Source organism: Gymnoscopelus microlampas (assembly GCF_963454915.1).
Source record: "Gymnoscopelus microlampas genome assembly, chromosome: 2".
Classification (NCBI taxonomy): Eukaryota; Metazoa; Chordata; class Actinopteri; order Myctophiformes; family Myctophidae; genus Gymnoscopelus; species Gymnoscopelus microlampas.
In genome coordinates, this window is record NC_139939.1 from 37,126,982 (window position 1) to 37,144,273 (window position 17,292).

The 17,292-nt window shown below is 39.2% G+C and overlaps 2 protein-coding genes across 3 annotated transcripts in view; both read right to left on the reverse strand.

Annotated features, from left to right (window-relative positions):
• The window catches only part of dkk2 (dickkopf WNT signaling pathway inhibitor 2), a 413,162-nt gene that overhangs the window by 226,248 nt on the left and 169,622 nt on the right, over nt 1-17,292 (reverse strand). The gene's annotated exons all lie outside the window — the stretch shown is intronic.
• tbck (TBC1 domain containing kinase) overlaps nt 10,486-17,292 on the reverse strand; it is an 83,619-nt gene continuing 76,812 nt past the window's right edge. For both annotated transcript variants that reach the window (XM_084041536.1, XM_084041535.1), the window contains one exon: nt 10,486-11,413. In XM_084041536.1, the coding sequence (XP_083897662.1) occupies nt 11,303-11,413 (111 nt within the window). In that variant the 3' untranslated portion in view covers nt 10,486-11,302. The remainder of the gene's footprint in view (nt 11,414-17,292) is intronic.

Below are 17,292 nucleotides of genomic sequence, written 5' to 3' on the forward strand. Positions count from 1 at the left end.
ACACAAGTTTATGCTATATATAGAGGGGGTCCCTGCTCCATCTCTCTCTCTCTCTCTCTCAGAGAGGGGGTCCTTGGCCTGAAAATGTTGAAGACCCCTGCGTTAGAAGATCTAGTGACATTAAAATCCAAAGAGAATAGGTGGGTTTTCACCCATTAAGACCGGGAAAGCATCTGTGTCATTTTAGATTTCTTTGGCTATTCAAAAATAGCAGATATACAAGCTCATAGTGCGGCCACCCCTGGTCTTTTTGCTAGTCTTTGCCAACGCCCAGTAACGACTGAGCGGCAAGACCTCAGAGCCCTGGCTAAGGGTGTAATGGTTCCAGGAGCTCAGCAGAGCTATTACTACTAACCCGTTTAAAGATTTAAAAGCAAATAAAAAGGACCTTAAAATCAATTCTAAAATTGACAGGGAGCCAGTGAAGTGAGGCAATACGTATACTGTATCCTGTCACAACTTGGTTCTCAGCCCAGGTCGCACAAACTGGCCTCACCCAGTATCACTCTTGGGGCCTGTCCTTTCCAGCTTTCCAACCCTCAGTCAGCTACCTTAGTTGTCAGCTAGATCGCAGGCTGGGTGGTGAAACCATGGCTCTTAAGACCATCAGTAAGGTGAATGGCAGAACCAAATTCTTAGCCAGGAAAGCGCAGTTTCTGGACTCGGCCAGTCTTCGCATATTAGCAAACTCACTGGTTTTATGTTGTTTCGACTATGCTATTGGTACAGTGGCCTAACCAAAGCCCTAAAAGAGAAGTTGCAGGTTTCTCAAAATAGGTTGGTCTGCAAGGGACCATGTTGGAAAACATAATTTCCAGCAGTTGGGTTGGCTCCCTCTGGCAGCCAGGTCAGTTCAACTACAGCTGAACCTGGAGCATAACATCTACATAAACAGCGCCCCTGTGTACCTATGTAAGCTCTTTCAGAAGCGTAGCGAAGCCCATTCCAACCTAACCAAAGCCAGCATAGCAGACCTGACCATGCCCACGTTCACCACTGAAATAGGAAAACGCTCATTTAGATTTGGAGGAGCAGTCAACTGGAACCCTCTGCCCCTGACTATAAAGAGCACCAGCAGCCATCTCCTTTTTAAGATAAGGGTCAAAGCATGGCTTTTTAGAAAATGTTGCCGAATAGTAGGGTCACCTATGTGTTAGCAATGCGATTATATGCATTTATGCTGTAGGTAGTGTAGCTTTTGATTGTTTTATTTATTACTGTACTGTCTAACTGCATGTATTCTGTTGCAGTGCTGTCCGTTTGTCTCAGACCAAGGACCACAATGAAAATACTTTTATATGTCTGTATCCTTGACGTTTACGATGAACATGATGTAACATGTGTTTTTTCCTGTATAACGTCTAATAAAATCAAAGGGATGGGGGATAATCGTTATCATTAAAAACGCTCACAATAATCGTAGAGATTTTAATTTATTGTGAAATTGTCATCCATCATACACAAGCATGAATTAGCTTTTGTTGAGCGTCAAATCCAGTACCACTTAAACCCTCTGTACTTGATAACACAGACCTATGTAAAGACTGCATTTTATTTGGTATGCTCTTCTTTCACTCTACACAAATCGAGTCGCCAAAAATAGCCGATCTACAAGCTCACAACACGCTGCGTGCATTGCGAGCTTGTACTTAGTTTACACCACTGCACACTTTGTCCTTCAACGGTCAAGTGACAGGGGTTTGTACAATCATGTTTCTTCCAGCTCAGGAACGTTGCTAAAATCAAGTCAAATTTGCATTCATGCCTTCATGTCATCACGCTTCAATACTGCAATTAGTCCATGAGCCAGACAAGATTTCATTATCGAAAGGGTGGGCAAAACCATACCTATATTAAATTGTTTATAGGGTCAATATAAGTAAATACATATACTGTATGATAACCTTTCCACAGGAGCAGCTTTTTCATATTTATCACACATTTTGTTATTTTCCCCATAGGTACATGACAGGTGAAAAAATGTCAAAATGTAAAACATAGTTATCATAATGAAACTTCCCCAGTTGATAACTTACATGAAGACAATGATTTATCGTATTACAAGTTATGCATTAGGAAAATATGCCCGAATTTGCATAACTTTCCAGAATCAACATTGGAAAAAGCCAGAGTCAACATTCTTATTTCATTGTGTTAAGATGTTGGAGTCAAAGGTTTTTAACGAGGGAATATTCAATATCTGGCTAAATTTTGGGGATCTGGGTCATGGACTAAATGCCCAATTTGCATATTTAAATATACAAATTCAGAAAACTTGTAGTACAATAAATCATTGTCTTCATGTAAGTAATCAACTGGGGAAGTTTCATTATGATAACTATTTTTTAAATGTTGTCATTTTTTCTCCTGTCATGTACGTATGGGGAAAATAACAAAATGTGTGATAAATATGAAAAACCTGCTCCTGTGGAAAGGTTATCATATATTTATTTACTTATATTGACCCTATAAACAATTTAATATAGGTATGGTTTTGCCCACTCTTTCGATAATCATTGCTCAATTTTGGGGCTCTGGCTCATGGACTAAATGTACAAGTTACAAGTAAATGTAATTTCCAAACTTGGGACCAAGTTCTGTGAGACTGGTGAAGTCAACAAGGAAGACAACAACCAAAGACCCCTTAATTGCTTCACTGATGAACGATAGATTTACAGGCAAGATTTGCACAACGGTACCAAAGACAGATGTCAAAGTTGCAGGACCCATGCTCAGGTGCCAGTCTCACACACACACACACACACACACACCTGTGCCTGGCACACACCTGCGCCTGGCACACACCTGTGCCTGGCACACACCTGCCTGCAAATGGTACCAGGGCTGACACCAAATAATGCGTAATCTGCATAACGGAACACCAGCATCACTTGCCCTTACACACAGCACATCTAACCCATTGAAGCCTGAGGTTCCGATTCTGCAAAATGTCAACGGTTCTCTGAAAAACGTATGTTTCTATATATCAGTGAAACCTTTTCATGTGAAGGACCCCCAAAATGACATGAATTTGGCCGCGGACCCCCCCCCCCCACACACACATCAAAACATTTTGTTCCAGGGACCCCCCAGAAGCAAAGATTTGAATGTTTGCTTTAAAAGAATATATATACACACACATACACACAAAGTATGTAAAGTATATTTTCACGATTTTTCTAAAATAGCAGATCTACAAGCTCATAGCTCATACATAGCCTCATACATAGCCAAAGTGTAAAATTATGCTTTTTAAGCTCAAATGAAAAAGTGACACAGATGCGTTCCAGGTCTTAATGGGTTCCAAACATCAGAAGCTGTGCAAAGTGCCGTACAAGGTTTAGGCAAACAGCATCAACAGGCATCCATCGGTGCACACATGTGTGCATATTTATAAACCCATTAGAGCAGAGGTCTTCAACAGAGGGTCCGGGACCCCTAGGGGGTCCTCAGAGTTACTACGGGGGGTCCGCCAAATCTTTGTGTGATAGGCAAATATTGTACTTTTACTCCACTACAATTATTTGAAAACATTAGTTACTAACTTTACTTTAGCTTTCATTTCGATTATTATTATTACAAAACATACATCCTTTTCAGCCCTATATACATTTCGGCCATTTGAAAATAGCCCATCTACAAGCTCACAATGTGTCGCATCTCCATCTACGCATTGTGAGCTTGTAGATCTGCTATTTTCATATGTTATATACATTTGAGAACTTGAAATGGGACATTGTGCACAATGAGTACTTTACTTTTGGTACTTTAATGCCAATACTTTTGTACTTTTTGCATAAGTACATTTTGAATTCTGGACTTGTAACAGAATAAGTCTCAATACCACAATGTAGAAATACAAGTACTGTATTAAAAACATGCTCGAGTCAAAGTACAAAAGTATAAGCATCAAAAATATACTCAAAGTACCAAAGTAAAAGTACTCATTCTGCAGAAATGTCTCTTAAAGTTTTCAAAATGTATTCAAATATTTTGAAAATATCAAGAATGCAAGCTCACACCGGGTTGCTTTGCAACACGTTGTGAGCTTGTAGATCTGCTATTTTTACTATCTCTCTCACACACACACACACACAAATGTTTAGGGCTGAAGTGGTTAGTCCATGTTTTGTAATAATCAAAATCTACAAAATAACTACTAAGTCAAGTTTTCATATCATTGTAGTGGAGTAAAAGTACAATATTTATCTCTGAGATATAGTGGAGTAGAAGTAAATGTATTGAAAATTGGAACTCCAGTTAAGTAAAAGTTTCTAAAAATTGCACTCAAGTACAGTACTTGAGTACATGTACTTAGTTACTTTACACCATACTAGGCCTGCAAAGCCTGTGTCAGCATCACGACCGTCATGGATTAACTTCAACCTTGTGTTTGCACTTTCCCCATTTACGGCCTGTACATCTACATAAACATTCAAATTTCAAATATATTCCGTATTGTTCATTAAAAAGCATTTTATTCCGATTGGTGGCCATTTTACTCATAGAGTTATAATGTAGCATAGTGCAATACACCTCCCAGCCGATAGGGTGGCGTGGTTTAAAGCATATGGTGAAAAGACGGAGAAAATGGCCACCAATCAGATTAAAATACTTTTTATTGAAAAATACGGAGGATACAGGTACTTCTGAGGGCCCGTACACTAGAATAACATCCGTGGCCATGAAGTAAGCACTTTATATTTGAAATATGATCGTTTAAGTAGATGTGCGGACCGTAAATGGAGAAATTGCAAACACCAGGTTGAAGTTAATCCATGACTGTCAGTCATGTTTCAGGGCTAAAACAAAGACGGTTCTTATTCACTTCACACAGCAATGCTTCATCCTCACTAGTTGTTGCTTTTTTACCAAGTCAAATAACAGTGAAATTACACGCAATTCCATCAATTCCTTAATGCTAAGCAGTTAATTAGCTAAGCTAAGTAGCTAACACACACCTGCCAGAACACTTACCTGTTTGGTGGTCTAGGAGATGTTTTCACAGTCTGGTCACAGTGTGTTTTAACAGCTTTTTTTCACCAACCTGCTACACACTGATAACTCTACTCGACGTCAATGTGGAGTAACGTTACTTTAGGAGTTGTTTATTTCACTATAAGAGTCTTTTTCCTTGCCAACAGAGTGGGTCCTTTTCACTCTTTGAGTGGGTCACAAACATTTGTGATTGCTGGAAGGTGCGAGGGGGAGGGGCTGACAATTAAAGGACTCTAATAGCCCCGCCCCTCCCTGCTTCCTAGAGCAGTGGTTCTCAACCTGTGGGTCTGGACACCCCAGGGGGGTCCCCACATGATTTTTTTTTAGGGGGGGGGGGGGGTTCCCTGACAGTGAAGTGACAAATAAAGGACTTTTAAGACATTTTTAATACCAAAAACACAAGTACTACATCAAAAGTAATCAACAAACCCAACATCAACAAAATACTATAAAAACTGGTCAAACATTGGCCAAATTGTCAAATAATATAAAATAGCCAATCTGCAAAATCACAACGCTTTGTGAGCTTTTACATCTGTTATTTTCACAATATTTATCTGTGGAGTCAAACTAAATGTAATGCCTCGACTCCTACTTTCCAAGTTCTTGTCAGGGTGGGGGGTCCCCAGTTCAAATATGATTATTTTGGGGGGTCCCCAGTTCAAATATGATTATTTTGGGGGGTCCCCAGTTCAAATATGATTATTTTGGAGGGTCACGTCCTGAAAAGGTTGAGAACCACTGTCCAAGGGCAGGGTTTCTCAAAGTATAGGTGCCCCGGCCCCCGTTGCACCCTAGGTTGCCGTGACACAAGTCCAGGGCCCAGGGTGGGCGCAGAATACTTTGATAATATTTGCAAATCATCAATATATCACTTCAGTTTAATCACTTCACCTCACTGCGTTCTTTTTCCATCTACTGTACACCACATCCCTTTGCCAAAAATAGCCGATCTACAAGCTCACAACACGTGATGTTCCCCCCACACAGTGGTGGAAAAAGTACTCAAATGTTTTACTTAAGTAAAAGTATCAATACTGCAATCTAGAAGTACTCTGTTACAAGTAAAAGTCCGGAATTCAAAATGTTACTTGAGTAAAAGTACAAAAGTATTGGCATCAAAATATACTTGAAGTACCAAAAGTAAAAGTACTCGAATGTTTGAAAATAGCAGATCTACAAGCTCACAAGCGTCGCATCGCGACGCGTTGTGAGCTTGTAGATCGGCTATTTTCAAATAGCCTAGGTATAAAATAGAGCTAAAGTGGTTCATGTATGTTTCATAATATCATAATCTATGTCTGAAAAGTAACTAGTAACTAAAGTTTTCAAATAATTGTTGTGGAGTAAAAGTACAATATTTGCCTCTGAGATGTAGTGGAGTAGAAGTAAAAGTACTGAAAATTGGAAATACTCCAGTGAAGTAAAAATTCCTCAAAAGTGTACTTAAGTACAGTACTTGAGTAAATGTACTTAGTTACTTTACACCACTGCCCCCACAATAGGGATGCTGGGGTTCAGGTGGTTAAACGACGAGTATAAAGTCCTTTTCAATCTGTCCTAATTTAAAGGAAACTGATATTCTGATATGAAGTTTTCCCCGTGACATGCTGTATCTTTGGGGGAAAGACTGTAAGAATGTAAGGCGCTTTAAAGTAACATTGTCATTCAGGTGGTGCCGTGGATGGAAAAGTTATTTACAGGATGCAAACAGAGCTACAGTATAACTACAGTACAGTGGTGGAAAAAGTACTCAAATGTTTTAATTAAGTAAAGGTATCAATACTGCAATGTAGAAGTAGCCTACTCTGTTACAAGTAAAAGTCCGGAATTCAAAATTTTACTTGAGTAAAAGTACAAAAGTATTGGCATCAAAATATACTTAAAGTACCAAAAGTAAAAGTACTCGAATGTTTGAAAATAGCAGATCTACAAGCTCACAACGTGTCGCACCGCAACGCGTTGTGAGCTTGTAGATCGGCTATTTTCAAATAGCCTATGTATAAAGTGGTTCATGTATGTTTTATAATGTAATAATTTATATCTGCAAATTGACTGGTAACTTCAAATAATTGTACTGGAGTAAAAGTACAATATTTGCCTCTGAGATGTAGTGAAGTAGAAGTAAAAGTATAGACAACTGGAAATACTTCGGTAAAATAAAAGTACCTCAACATTTTACTTAATTACAGTACTTGAGTAAATGTACTTAGTCACTTTACACCACTGCAAACCAGGAAGTACAAAAATAAGCTTTGGAAAATGCTAATCACCACACAGGAGGTACAGGATGCACAGGAAGTCACCATCAAGTCAAGTAATCTTTATGTACAGTATATAGCATACTTGAGCATAAAGAAACGATAGGAGTTGACCCAAAGTTCTTTCCAATCGAGGATGGCCAAATGAAACACACGATAACCATAATAAATTGTAAAATCCACAAAAGCAAGACTAAAATGTAAAACACATACCAGTAAATCACAAGACTATTAAGAGTAACTAAACAAAACAAACAACTGATTAAAACGCTGTAAGGTATTACAAATAAATTATACATACATTAATTAATACATTCAGTGGACTCGAGAAAACATCAAAGGTGGGGCAACCTCAAACTAAGCTAAAACCACGAGAAAAGGGTGGGTCTTTAGATTTGATTTAAAATCGTCAACGGGGCAGAACTTAACAGTGGTACAGAATGTTATGTTTCTCAAAACAGATTCTCAATCATAGAGCCATGGAGAAGCATGCATAAAGAGAATTAAAGAGTCCCTAAAACTGGGGGATGCCACATGGCAGAGTATGACAAGGTCCCTGATGTCAAAGTTTCAATCTTTAAATAAAGGCCTAATAAAGAACACATTTGTTCTAACGAAACCCTTACAGTAGACTAATAGTAGCCTTACATCACATCGTCTAGTTAGTAGTTGCGGGGTTGTAATGTGACGGTCAAGTAAGTGGAAATAACATCTTATTAGGCTTTGTTAGGTCTTATTAGGCTTTGTTAGCCTCTAGGAATTATGTTACATAATTAGCGTATAACTGTGTTTGTTTGTTTCTGTCTAATAGCAGAGAACACCATTTCTAATAACGCCTTTTGTTACGTTTCATTTCTAATTAGAACATAATTAAGGGATAATAGTGGAAAATAAGGGTATAACAACGTTTGTTTCTTTCTAATAAAAAAACATTATTGCTAATAAGAAACACATTATTTGTAATAACGGCTTATTATGTCAAATTAGTGTACCGTAAATTGTGCTGCGACCGTGAACATGAACATACTGAATTTAGAGATTAAAGAGACACTAAAGGGTTGGACCACACATTGTAAGACATTGACTGTTTTAGTGGCATCCAATTCCACATCATGGTACACTCACTAGTTGGTCATTCTGTGTGACAGGGTCAAGTACAATTGCCTACGAGACGATGCACTGTAGATGATGCCTTTGTATGCCGGGTGTTATAGGAAAAGGAGGGACAGACATCCTGTATTTGCTGATCTACGGCAAGTTTGCGGGAAGGGGTGTATGGGTGGATCATATCCTGGAGGTATGCGACGCCCTTGACTGTATAGTATGTAATCACCAGTGAGCCACAGCCATAACTAACGCACAAGGGATTTGTCTCTTACTCACAAGTACAAGTTGTGAAATGTTGGTAGGACATGTTCTGTAGAGAGACTGTGCAACACAACAATACAATATGACAAGCTAATAATTATTTGAAAATAAAAAAATAAGAAATAATACTAGATTTAATCAAGTTAAAATTATAGCTATATATAAATAAAGTACATATAGAATGGCAGTATGATCAGCCAAATGTACAGGAAAAGAAGCAGAAGACATACTGTATATACACATGAAAAACACATTTTGAGCAGCTGCTCTGGATTCTTACAGTTGTTATATATTATTAGTTGTTTGCCTTATCCTTATTCAGGTCTTTTGCTTCACTGCGACAGGCCTGCCACCTCCTCCAGATAGGCACCCTTGTCACCGTTTGAGATTGGGCAGAGGACAGAGGACTCAGTACGCAACCCTTGGGGGTCCCTGTGGCAGTTAGGAAGTTCAGTACCCAGCCGCACATTGCAAGGTTCAGTCTCTGGTCTGCCAACTTTTTAAGCCAACCTGGTGGGGACTATGGTGTTAAAGGCAGAGCTGTAATCAATAAATAACCGCCTAACATAACTTGCTCTGGTGCGGCTACAACCGTGATTCTATTAACCAGCAGCTCAACAATGATTGGTCTTCCCATATCAACAGTGAAACGGGATGACATTCTGAATGCTTTCTAACAGGAAGGATTCTTTTGTGCAGCTGAACTGGGAAAAACTGCACAAGATGTCACATACTCAGAGTGTTTAATCTAATCAGCCCCTCTAAGTGCAAAAACAATCTAGCCTAAAACATTTAATTGTATCATAATAACTACAGGTATATTGCTATAAAAGTTAAGAACTACAGATCTGTGTGGTTTAACGGCAAACTGACAGAACTGTGTGAGCAATCACATTTTACAGGTGCAGATACAGTACTGCTAGCTACAGTATGCTTGCGTAATCATTTTGTCCAGGCTGCCTCCTTGAATGTGGCATTTAGAGGACATTTAGTTAATTAAAAAGTGAACATCATTTTATCTGACGGATAATCATACACCCTCTTCTCAAACAGATTAGAACAGGAGTTCTTTCATTGCTCAAAGTATTTTCTTAGATACAGAAAGAAATGGGTGTTCTCTCTGTTCAAGACACATTCCTCTGAAACCTTTTTGCTATGAAATGAGACACTGGCCAACTGCTTTTTATACTACACAGAAAAGTGGACTTGATATACTGTATGCTGGAGACCTGAAAGTGCATACTGTACCTTGCTCTGTACTGTATACTGTAGCACTGTATTTACAATTATTTGATTAAATCACTTGGTTCCTTAATTTAATACGGTTTTAATAAATATTTAGATCTAGAGTTTGACTTACACGGACCACAGGGGAGAGGAAGGAAAATATCTCAAATGTCTTGATGGGCCAGCTAGGAGGGCAATAATCGTACAACCAGGGGTTTTTCACTTGTCACTGGTCTGGGACACCCAAATAACTCTAGTTGAACCAGATGTTAGTAGTATTACTGGAGTGAGGGTCATAAGTGGTCAAGTGGTTAAGGCGCGAACCACATAAGCTTTGATGCCTGACAGTGTCCCGGGTTCCACTCAAACAGAGACTTGAGCGGACACATTAGGGGACAATAGTCATGTCCTGGTCATACGGTACATGGTTACGTTAAAGGTTAAAGGTTAAAGTGTTTGAACAAATAACAGTATTATACTATAGGCTACGATGTACTGTAGTGGGGGGAACACAAAGGGAAACATTTTAAATCCAGAGAAAACAGTGAGTCTGGATTGCGGAGAGGAAGGAAAATCTCCAACAACCCTCGCATTTTGACCATTATGGGACCTTCAAAAAATGAAACTCGTGTACACTACATTAAGCCACAGTTTAATAAAAAACATATTGAAAGCTCAATGTCAACACTGAATATATACAGAATTTTGCTGTTTATTTCATGTAAGCACCAAAACTATTTAGCCTTATTCCAGTGGATTAAACTGTTAATTTACCTATTATATCAATAGTGTAAGTACAATTGAAAGTACAACAACAAAGTGTAATGTAAATCTGGGTAATCACGTGTACTTATGTTAAAATAGACATATTAGGGGCAAAATAACACAGGTGCTAAGTACTGTAACATTGTAAATAGTTAGCATTTTATCAGACTCACTAATTCTTCAGTGAGATGAGGTGAAAACATAGCTTTGTTCTTAAAGGATGAGCTTTTGCATTCACAGTCCAATGGCTGTCATGACTCATGTTGCTACAGTAATCAGTACAGGCCTGGGAGAGCTATTTACAGTAGGCCTTCTATGTCTTCAATATGTTCATATTCAAAGTGATTGTTCATGTTTTCAGAAAAGGTGAGTGGTCGCTGTATTAAATTGAAAAGAGATCCACTACCCATGGCAGTGTCTCCAATGTTGTTTGGCCCCAGTAACTGCTGCGTCTTGCAGCTACAGTATATATACTATATATACACTGTGTGTGTGTGTGTGTGTGTGTGTGTGTGTGTGTGTGTGTGTGTGTGTGTGTGTGTGTGTGTGTGTGTGTGTGTGTTATATATACTGTATATAATTACAACTGAATCAAATATCAGTGCAAAACAGAAGTCTTTCCTGTGATGCTCCTTTCTTGTTTTCACATGAGTTTGACTGAAGGTTGAGGAGCAGTGCTCAGATCAGATCTGGGGTGAGGGGACCGTGAGGAGTCCTGTAGGCTTCAGCTTGTTGATCCCTCCATCCAGGATGCACACCCGTGGGTAGTTCACCTTCAGAAGATGAGTCCCAAACTGGTGTTGATGAAAAAGAAAAGAAATGTCATCATTACATTATGCTGGACACTGGACAGGCTCTGTGGTGTAGGGCTGGCCCCAAAACGTCCGATGGTTCGTTCGTTATATTGACATTCGGATCTCAATTAAAGGGTTCATACATTTGTTATTTATTAAATTATTTTCTGGCTCGCGACTCGCACGGCTAATAACACTTTTCTACCCACCCGGTTTAGAGAGGATACGGAAACATCAGTGTGCCTGTATGTGCGTTGTACAAAAAAATGGATATAGGATAGAAAATAGGCTTTCCACAGGTGCTGCAGGAAGATCAACACGACTTAAAAGTTTAGGATTATTGTTAAGGATATATATCCTGGAGTTGTTGGCAGATTCAGTCGAAGGAGTACAGAGGCGGAATAACTGAACGTGGATTAACTGAAAGATTACAAACAATTACATTTAGGACGAGGAGGTAGCCCACCTAACAACATAAGTTTAGCTGAAATGACACAACATCTTTTGCCCCCGCCGCCCACAAATAAATTAAATCAAAATCAGAAAAAAGAGGATATGGCATTCTAAGGGCTAGAGAAGATAAAAATGTTGGGAAGTGCTTTGCTGTCCAAAATGAGGAAAGCATCTAAAGTAAAAAAGAACAAGAAGCAAAGGCACTCCTCAATAAATCAGTGAACAATCAGTGAACAATCAGTGAAAATGGCGACATGTTTCGGCCAACAAGTGAGCTTCATCAGGGCAGAAATAAAATGAAGGTTCGACCGTTTGTAAACACCACTGAACGGCCGAACCCCAAATAAATGGCTTCATGAACAGCCCTACTGTGGTATCGTGTTATGTTAGAGGCTAGTATCTTTAATACTACTACCGTGATGGCAAAGGAACATGTCCACACATTGAGAATGAAGTTGTGGCTTGTGGTTTCTAGCATCCCAGAAACATGCTCTCAAATGAGGGGACACTAATATCACAAATATAATGTGCAATCACCAATATAAAAGCCCTGCACTAACTTGAGTCAAACTATTAACACATTTCTTCTTCACATTTTTAAGTACATTTGCTTGGTTCAATACATTATCGTCATTACAACAACTACCTGCTTTGTTACCGTGGCACACTGTGTCACACTGACTGTGACAGACAGACAGACTGACTAACCAATAAGGGAGCCGCTGCTGGCTCCTATCGGCAGGCAAGGCTCCTCCCTTTTGACCAAGAAAGTACATGCATGCATCCAGGCAACCTCAGGGCAGACTTGACTGAGATGAAAACGACAAATGGATAAAGGTATGAAGGATGAAGGTAGCCTATGTGTGGACTTGTGTTTAAGAATATAAGTCACATTATGCACCATGCACAAGGGTGCATGGTGACTCAGCCGGTTAGTGCACAGACTATGTTCCTTGCGAGTCCCAAAGTTAGAAACTAGCTCACATCATGTCTCACCTCCCTCTGGCCTTTGTTTTCTGTCTCTCTACACTCCAATCGAAGAGAGAGAGAGAGAGAGACAGAGAGAGAATACAAAGCAAAGCATTAAGATATCCAATGAATGAACCACATACTGCATTGAAATCACATTTACTGAAGGCTGAGAGAAAATAGAGATCAGAAGTATGAAGGATGAAATGCCTTTTTAAATACTCACTGCTCTCGGGTTTCATGCACCAAAATGACTGCATTTTAAAAATCAGCAGCCTATATGCTACATATTAGTGCCTGTGCTACAATATTGTATTGCTTTTTGGCATGGAACACTGTATGATTCTGCATAGTGCTTACCCTGCAAGATTCAAAAGGCACAAAGCTGCAATCTATAGTGGAGCTATGACCATTTGCTGAATTGCATGAACCAAAAACACACATTTAAACAAGCCTTTGTTTGAGCCCAGTCTTGGTGCAGAAAGCTGACAGTGAGGTCCAGCTGTTAATGTATAAATATATAACTATATCTATGAGATAGTCAATAATAAAAATCTGATTACAGACACACACACGAAGAAAATAAGTGTAAGATTACTGTGCAGCATCTTAGAAAGGGAATGAGGTTCTTACAATGGCACTGCCAGGGGCATCATACTGCAAGTTCAGGTCAGGCAGGCAGGGAGCCAGTCATACAACATATTTTTAAAGGTGCTGGTAAATCAAAAGTATTTTAAAGTATGTCTGGATGCAATGTTACCTGTGCTTTGCCAGACTTCCACTGCATTAAACATTAAAACAGCTTCTCCCCAGAACCGACAGCATGGATGGACTCATAACGACAGACACACACACACACACACACACACACACACACACACACACACACACACACACACACACACACACACACACACACACACACACACACACACACACACACACACACACACACACACACACACACACACACACACACACACACACACACACAAATCTCTTTGTTTATGATGCCAAGTGCAATATACTGTAGGCTATTGGGCAAGTGCAATATTGTACCTAGTGGATGGGTCCCCATGGTCTCCCCTTATTTTAATAATTTAATATTTCAAGATCTTTTTCTTAAGATTTATTTTAACTATGGATATTTTTATTTTGACAACAGACTATGATGACTTGACTATGACGGACTAACAGTTTATTGCATAATGTTGCTCTACCTGTATTTCTTTGTTGATGCTGCTATTTTTTTTAAGTGGATGCACTAAACAAAATTTTGTTACAGTGACAATAAACATCTTATCTATCTTATCTATAAAAGTATACGATGCACAATAGGTTTGATCAGGGCCAGAGGTGGGTAGAAAGTACTTTGTTAAATTTAGTTACGTACTGTAACTTTTTGAATACATTGTACTTGTAAGAGTAGTTTTAATGCAACATACTTAGAATACTCACCTCTTAGGTGGGTAGAGGTCTAGGTTTATGTAACTGAAATGCAAGTTCAAGATTTATATGGTTGCATGTTGTGACATGAAAATGCTTAATCTAAAGAATAATTCCAAGATTCAGCCGTTAATGCCACCATAGTAGTACTAAATCGCATCATATCAAGATAACTACAGTACAGTAACAAATATTATTATTATATTATGTATATTTTACAAAGATACTGGATGATAATGAGGCTACTTCCATTGATTGTCTTGCTTCATGGGAGACAATCTATATTAAAAGTAATATGATCACAATGCACTGGGCAAAATATAGTGGATCATTTTACTGATGCCAATTTTAAGCAGGTATACAGTAGTTCCGCAATCAAAAACACATTCCCTTCTGAACTCAAACAACCCAACCTGCTAATCAAAGCACCTCTTGCTGCTGCTTGTTGACACTAATGAAGGATTGTCACTTTAATAGAGCTAGGGTTATAATCAGGACAACGCCTGGAGCAATATTCCTGCTGAGGCATTACATAAAAGTTTGGCTCATACAGTTAACTAAAGAAGGAACAAAAAGGATAAGTTATTCTTGCAGCGGTGTAATGGTCGATATGGTTCTGTTGTGTTCTGCTGACGCATATTTTAAGACATTAGTTATTTTTCTGCAGTGAAATGCATAGATTTGTTTAAGACTCAGCAGATATGTTTTGAGGATCATCAACAGCATATTATGTGGCTATGGATACACAGCAGGGTGCTTCAGGGACTGACCCTGTGACCCTTTGGTTACAGAACAGTGAGTCTCAAATGACTAAGCAATTCTGCTAAAGAACCACAAAACTTCCATTGACACCCACTCCTGCATAAATAAATTAATAAAACATTGTTAGTTTTTAACAAAACTATTTTACAGAACCTTATAATAAAAATAAATGACTGGGTTAGGGTTAGAAAAATGGGTTAAACAATAATATTAGTGAAAAAAGGCCAAGGCTAAACAGACAGACCTTTTATCTTAGTAATAATACTAAAAAAAGGTCTTCCCTTTAGTTGTTGGATATTTGCCACAATATATTTGCACAAATGTGTCTTCTGCATTTACCCATTCTAACTACTAGGAGCAGTGTAAGCCATTAGCATGGCACACGGGGAGCAGTTAAGAGTTAAGTGTTTTGATCAGGTACACTTCGACTGGGGAGGCCGGGGGGTGAACCGGCGTGGGTAGAGATTCCACTCTACCCACTCAGCTACACATTGTTAAGTAAAAACTTTATCTATGAGGTGAAATTCTGTCATTTGGTCATTCAAAATAAATTATGTCAAACCATTTCTCTTTCTTGTCCTTAGAGTTATTAGATATTAAACAAACAGGGTTCTTAGGTACTCCATGCACAGCTGTGGAGCTCTAGGTGCCAGATTGCACACAGATTTAATTGGGTGCTTGAATGTTTTCCCATCTGAGTATTCTTTTGCTTATAATTGTGTTCTGCCAATTACTGGTGAATCTATAGGTACGCATGTTGGGAAGCCATGCACAAATGCGAACGTCCTTCCCCCAGCGCTTTCAATGCTTTCAAAGTATGCTCCCACACTTTGTGGGAGGAAATCTCACAAGATTATGCATTTAATTTGGACCAAAGTGTCATCAGAGTTTCAACATTGGATACAGTGATTAACTGCAACATCTAAGGCCAAAAAGCATCATTACAGAAGTCAGGAGCATTAACCCATTAAAACCGGGGAAGCATCTGTGTAAGTCTATATTTTAGCTACAATATATAAATTATATACTAGAGGTTTGGGCCGAACAACTAGAGCTCGGCACCTACGCCACACCTATGTCCCACTGCCGATCCGACCGATATATCATAGTGTTGGGGCTTTGTCAGAGTACCCGTTGTTGTACCCATCTTTCTGTGTCCCTTTTGTGCCCATATATAGAGATGTCTGTTTCTGTCTTTCTACCGGTGTCCTTTTATGCCTATTGCCCATATATGGAGATATCTGTATCAATGGGACAATGACTGTGTCAGTCATTGTCCCTTTAATGCCCATACGGAGATCCCATCAGTATATATTGGAATGCCCATATATGGGCATATTGGTTGGGTGAGCGGTTCTGGACAACTGGATGACCGAACTACTCGACCGCACTCCCTCTCCCATATTTTGTGCCCATATGGACTTGTGGATTTAGAACATTGGTTTAGAACAGTGGTTCTCAAAAATAGTTTTAATTTTGGGGGTCCTCCTTGCCACGAAAAAGTTTGAGAACTACTGTACTATGATTTAGAGGGGCATTTGTAGAATCGGCCTATGCCCCATGGTCTTAATAGGTTAATAAATAAAACAGCCTGTTAATAGCTGAATTTCCCAAGAAAATCGGAAGCAGCATGCTATAAACCTGTGAGCTAATTTAGTGACTCAGTCTTAACCTTTCCTCTTGGGCTCATATCACTTTACTTGATTGTCAAGGCTGGTTCCAGTCTGGCTCTCACTGACAGTCTGTCTCCTCAGCAACCCGTCTGCTGGCCTTTGCTTGTCCTGCAGTCTAGTATTCCCCCTATACTACTGTGTCACATTATTATATAGTCGGGGGCCCCGGGGATAAAAAAGGACCGTTTGGTTCAGATTCTCGCAAATTCGCCAAATTTGGCACAGATGTTGTCCATACCATACTTAATCATTTTAAGATGGGTGCCAAGATTGGCGCCCCATGGTACTGCCATATTGCGCAATCCAATATGGCTGCCACCCGAAAAAAACGGAAAGGCCTAGAATCATAAATGATACCACTTTTTAGGGGTTTACCGGGTTGTATAATCTGATTCTGGTGTTATTTCAATGATTTGAGGTCAAGATTACCCCTCAAGGTCAAGTTTACTCATCAAAGTTAGTATATAAAGGCAATATCGGGGTAAAATCCAGTATTTCTGGTGCGCCATGCCAGATTCTACCCCCAAAAAGTTTTTTCTCATTATAAGCTATACTTGTATAATATGTATCAATGTT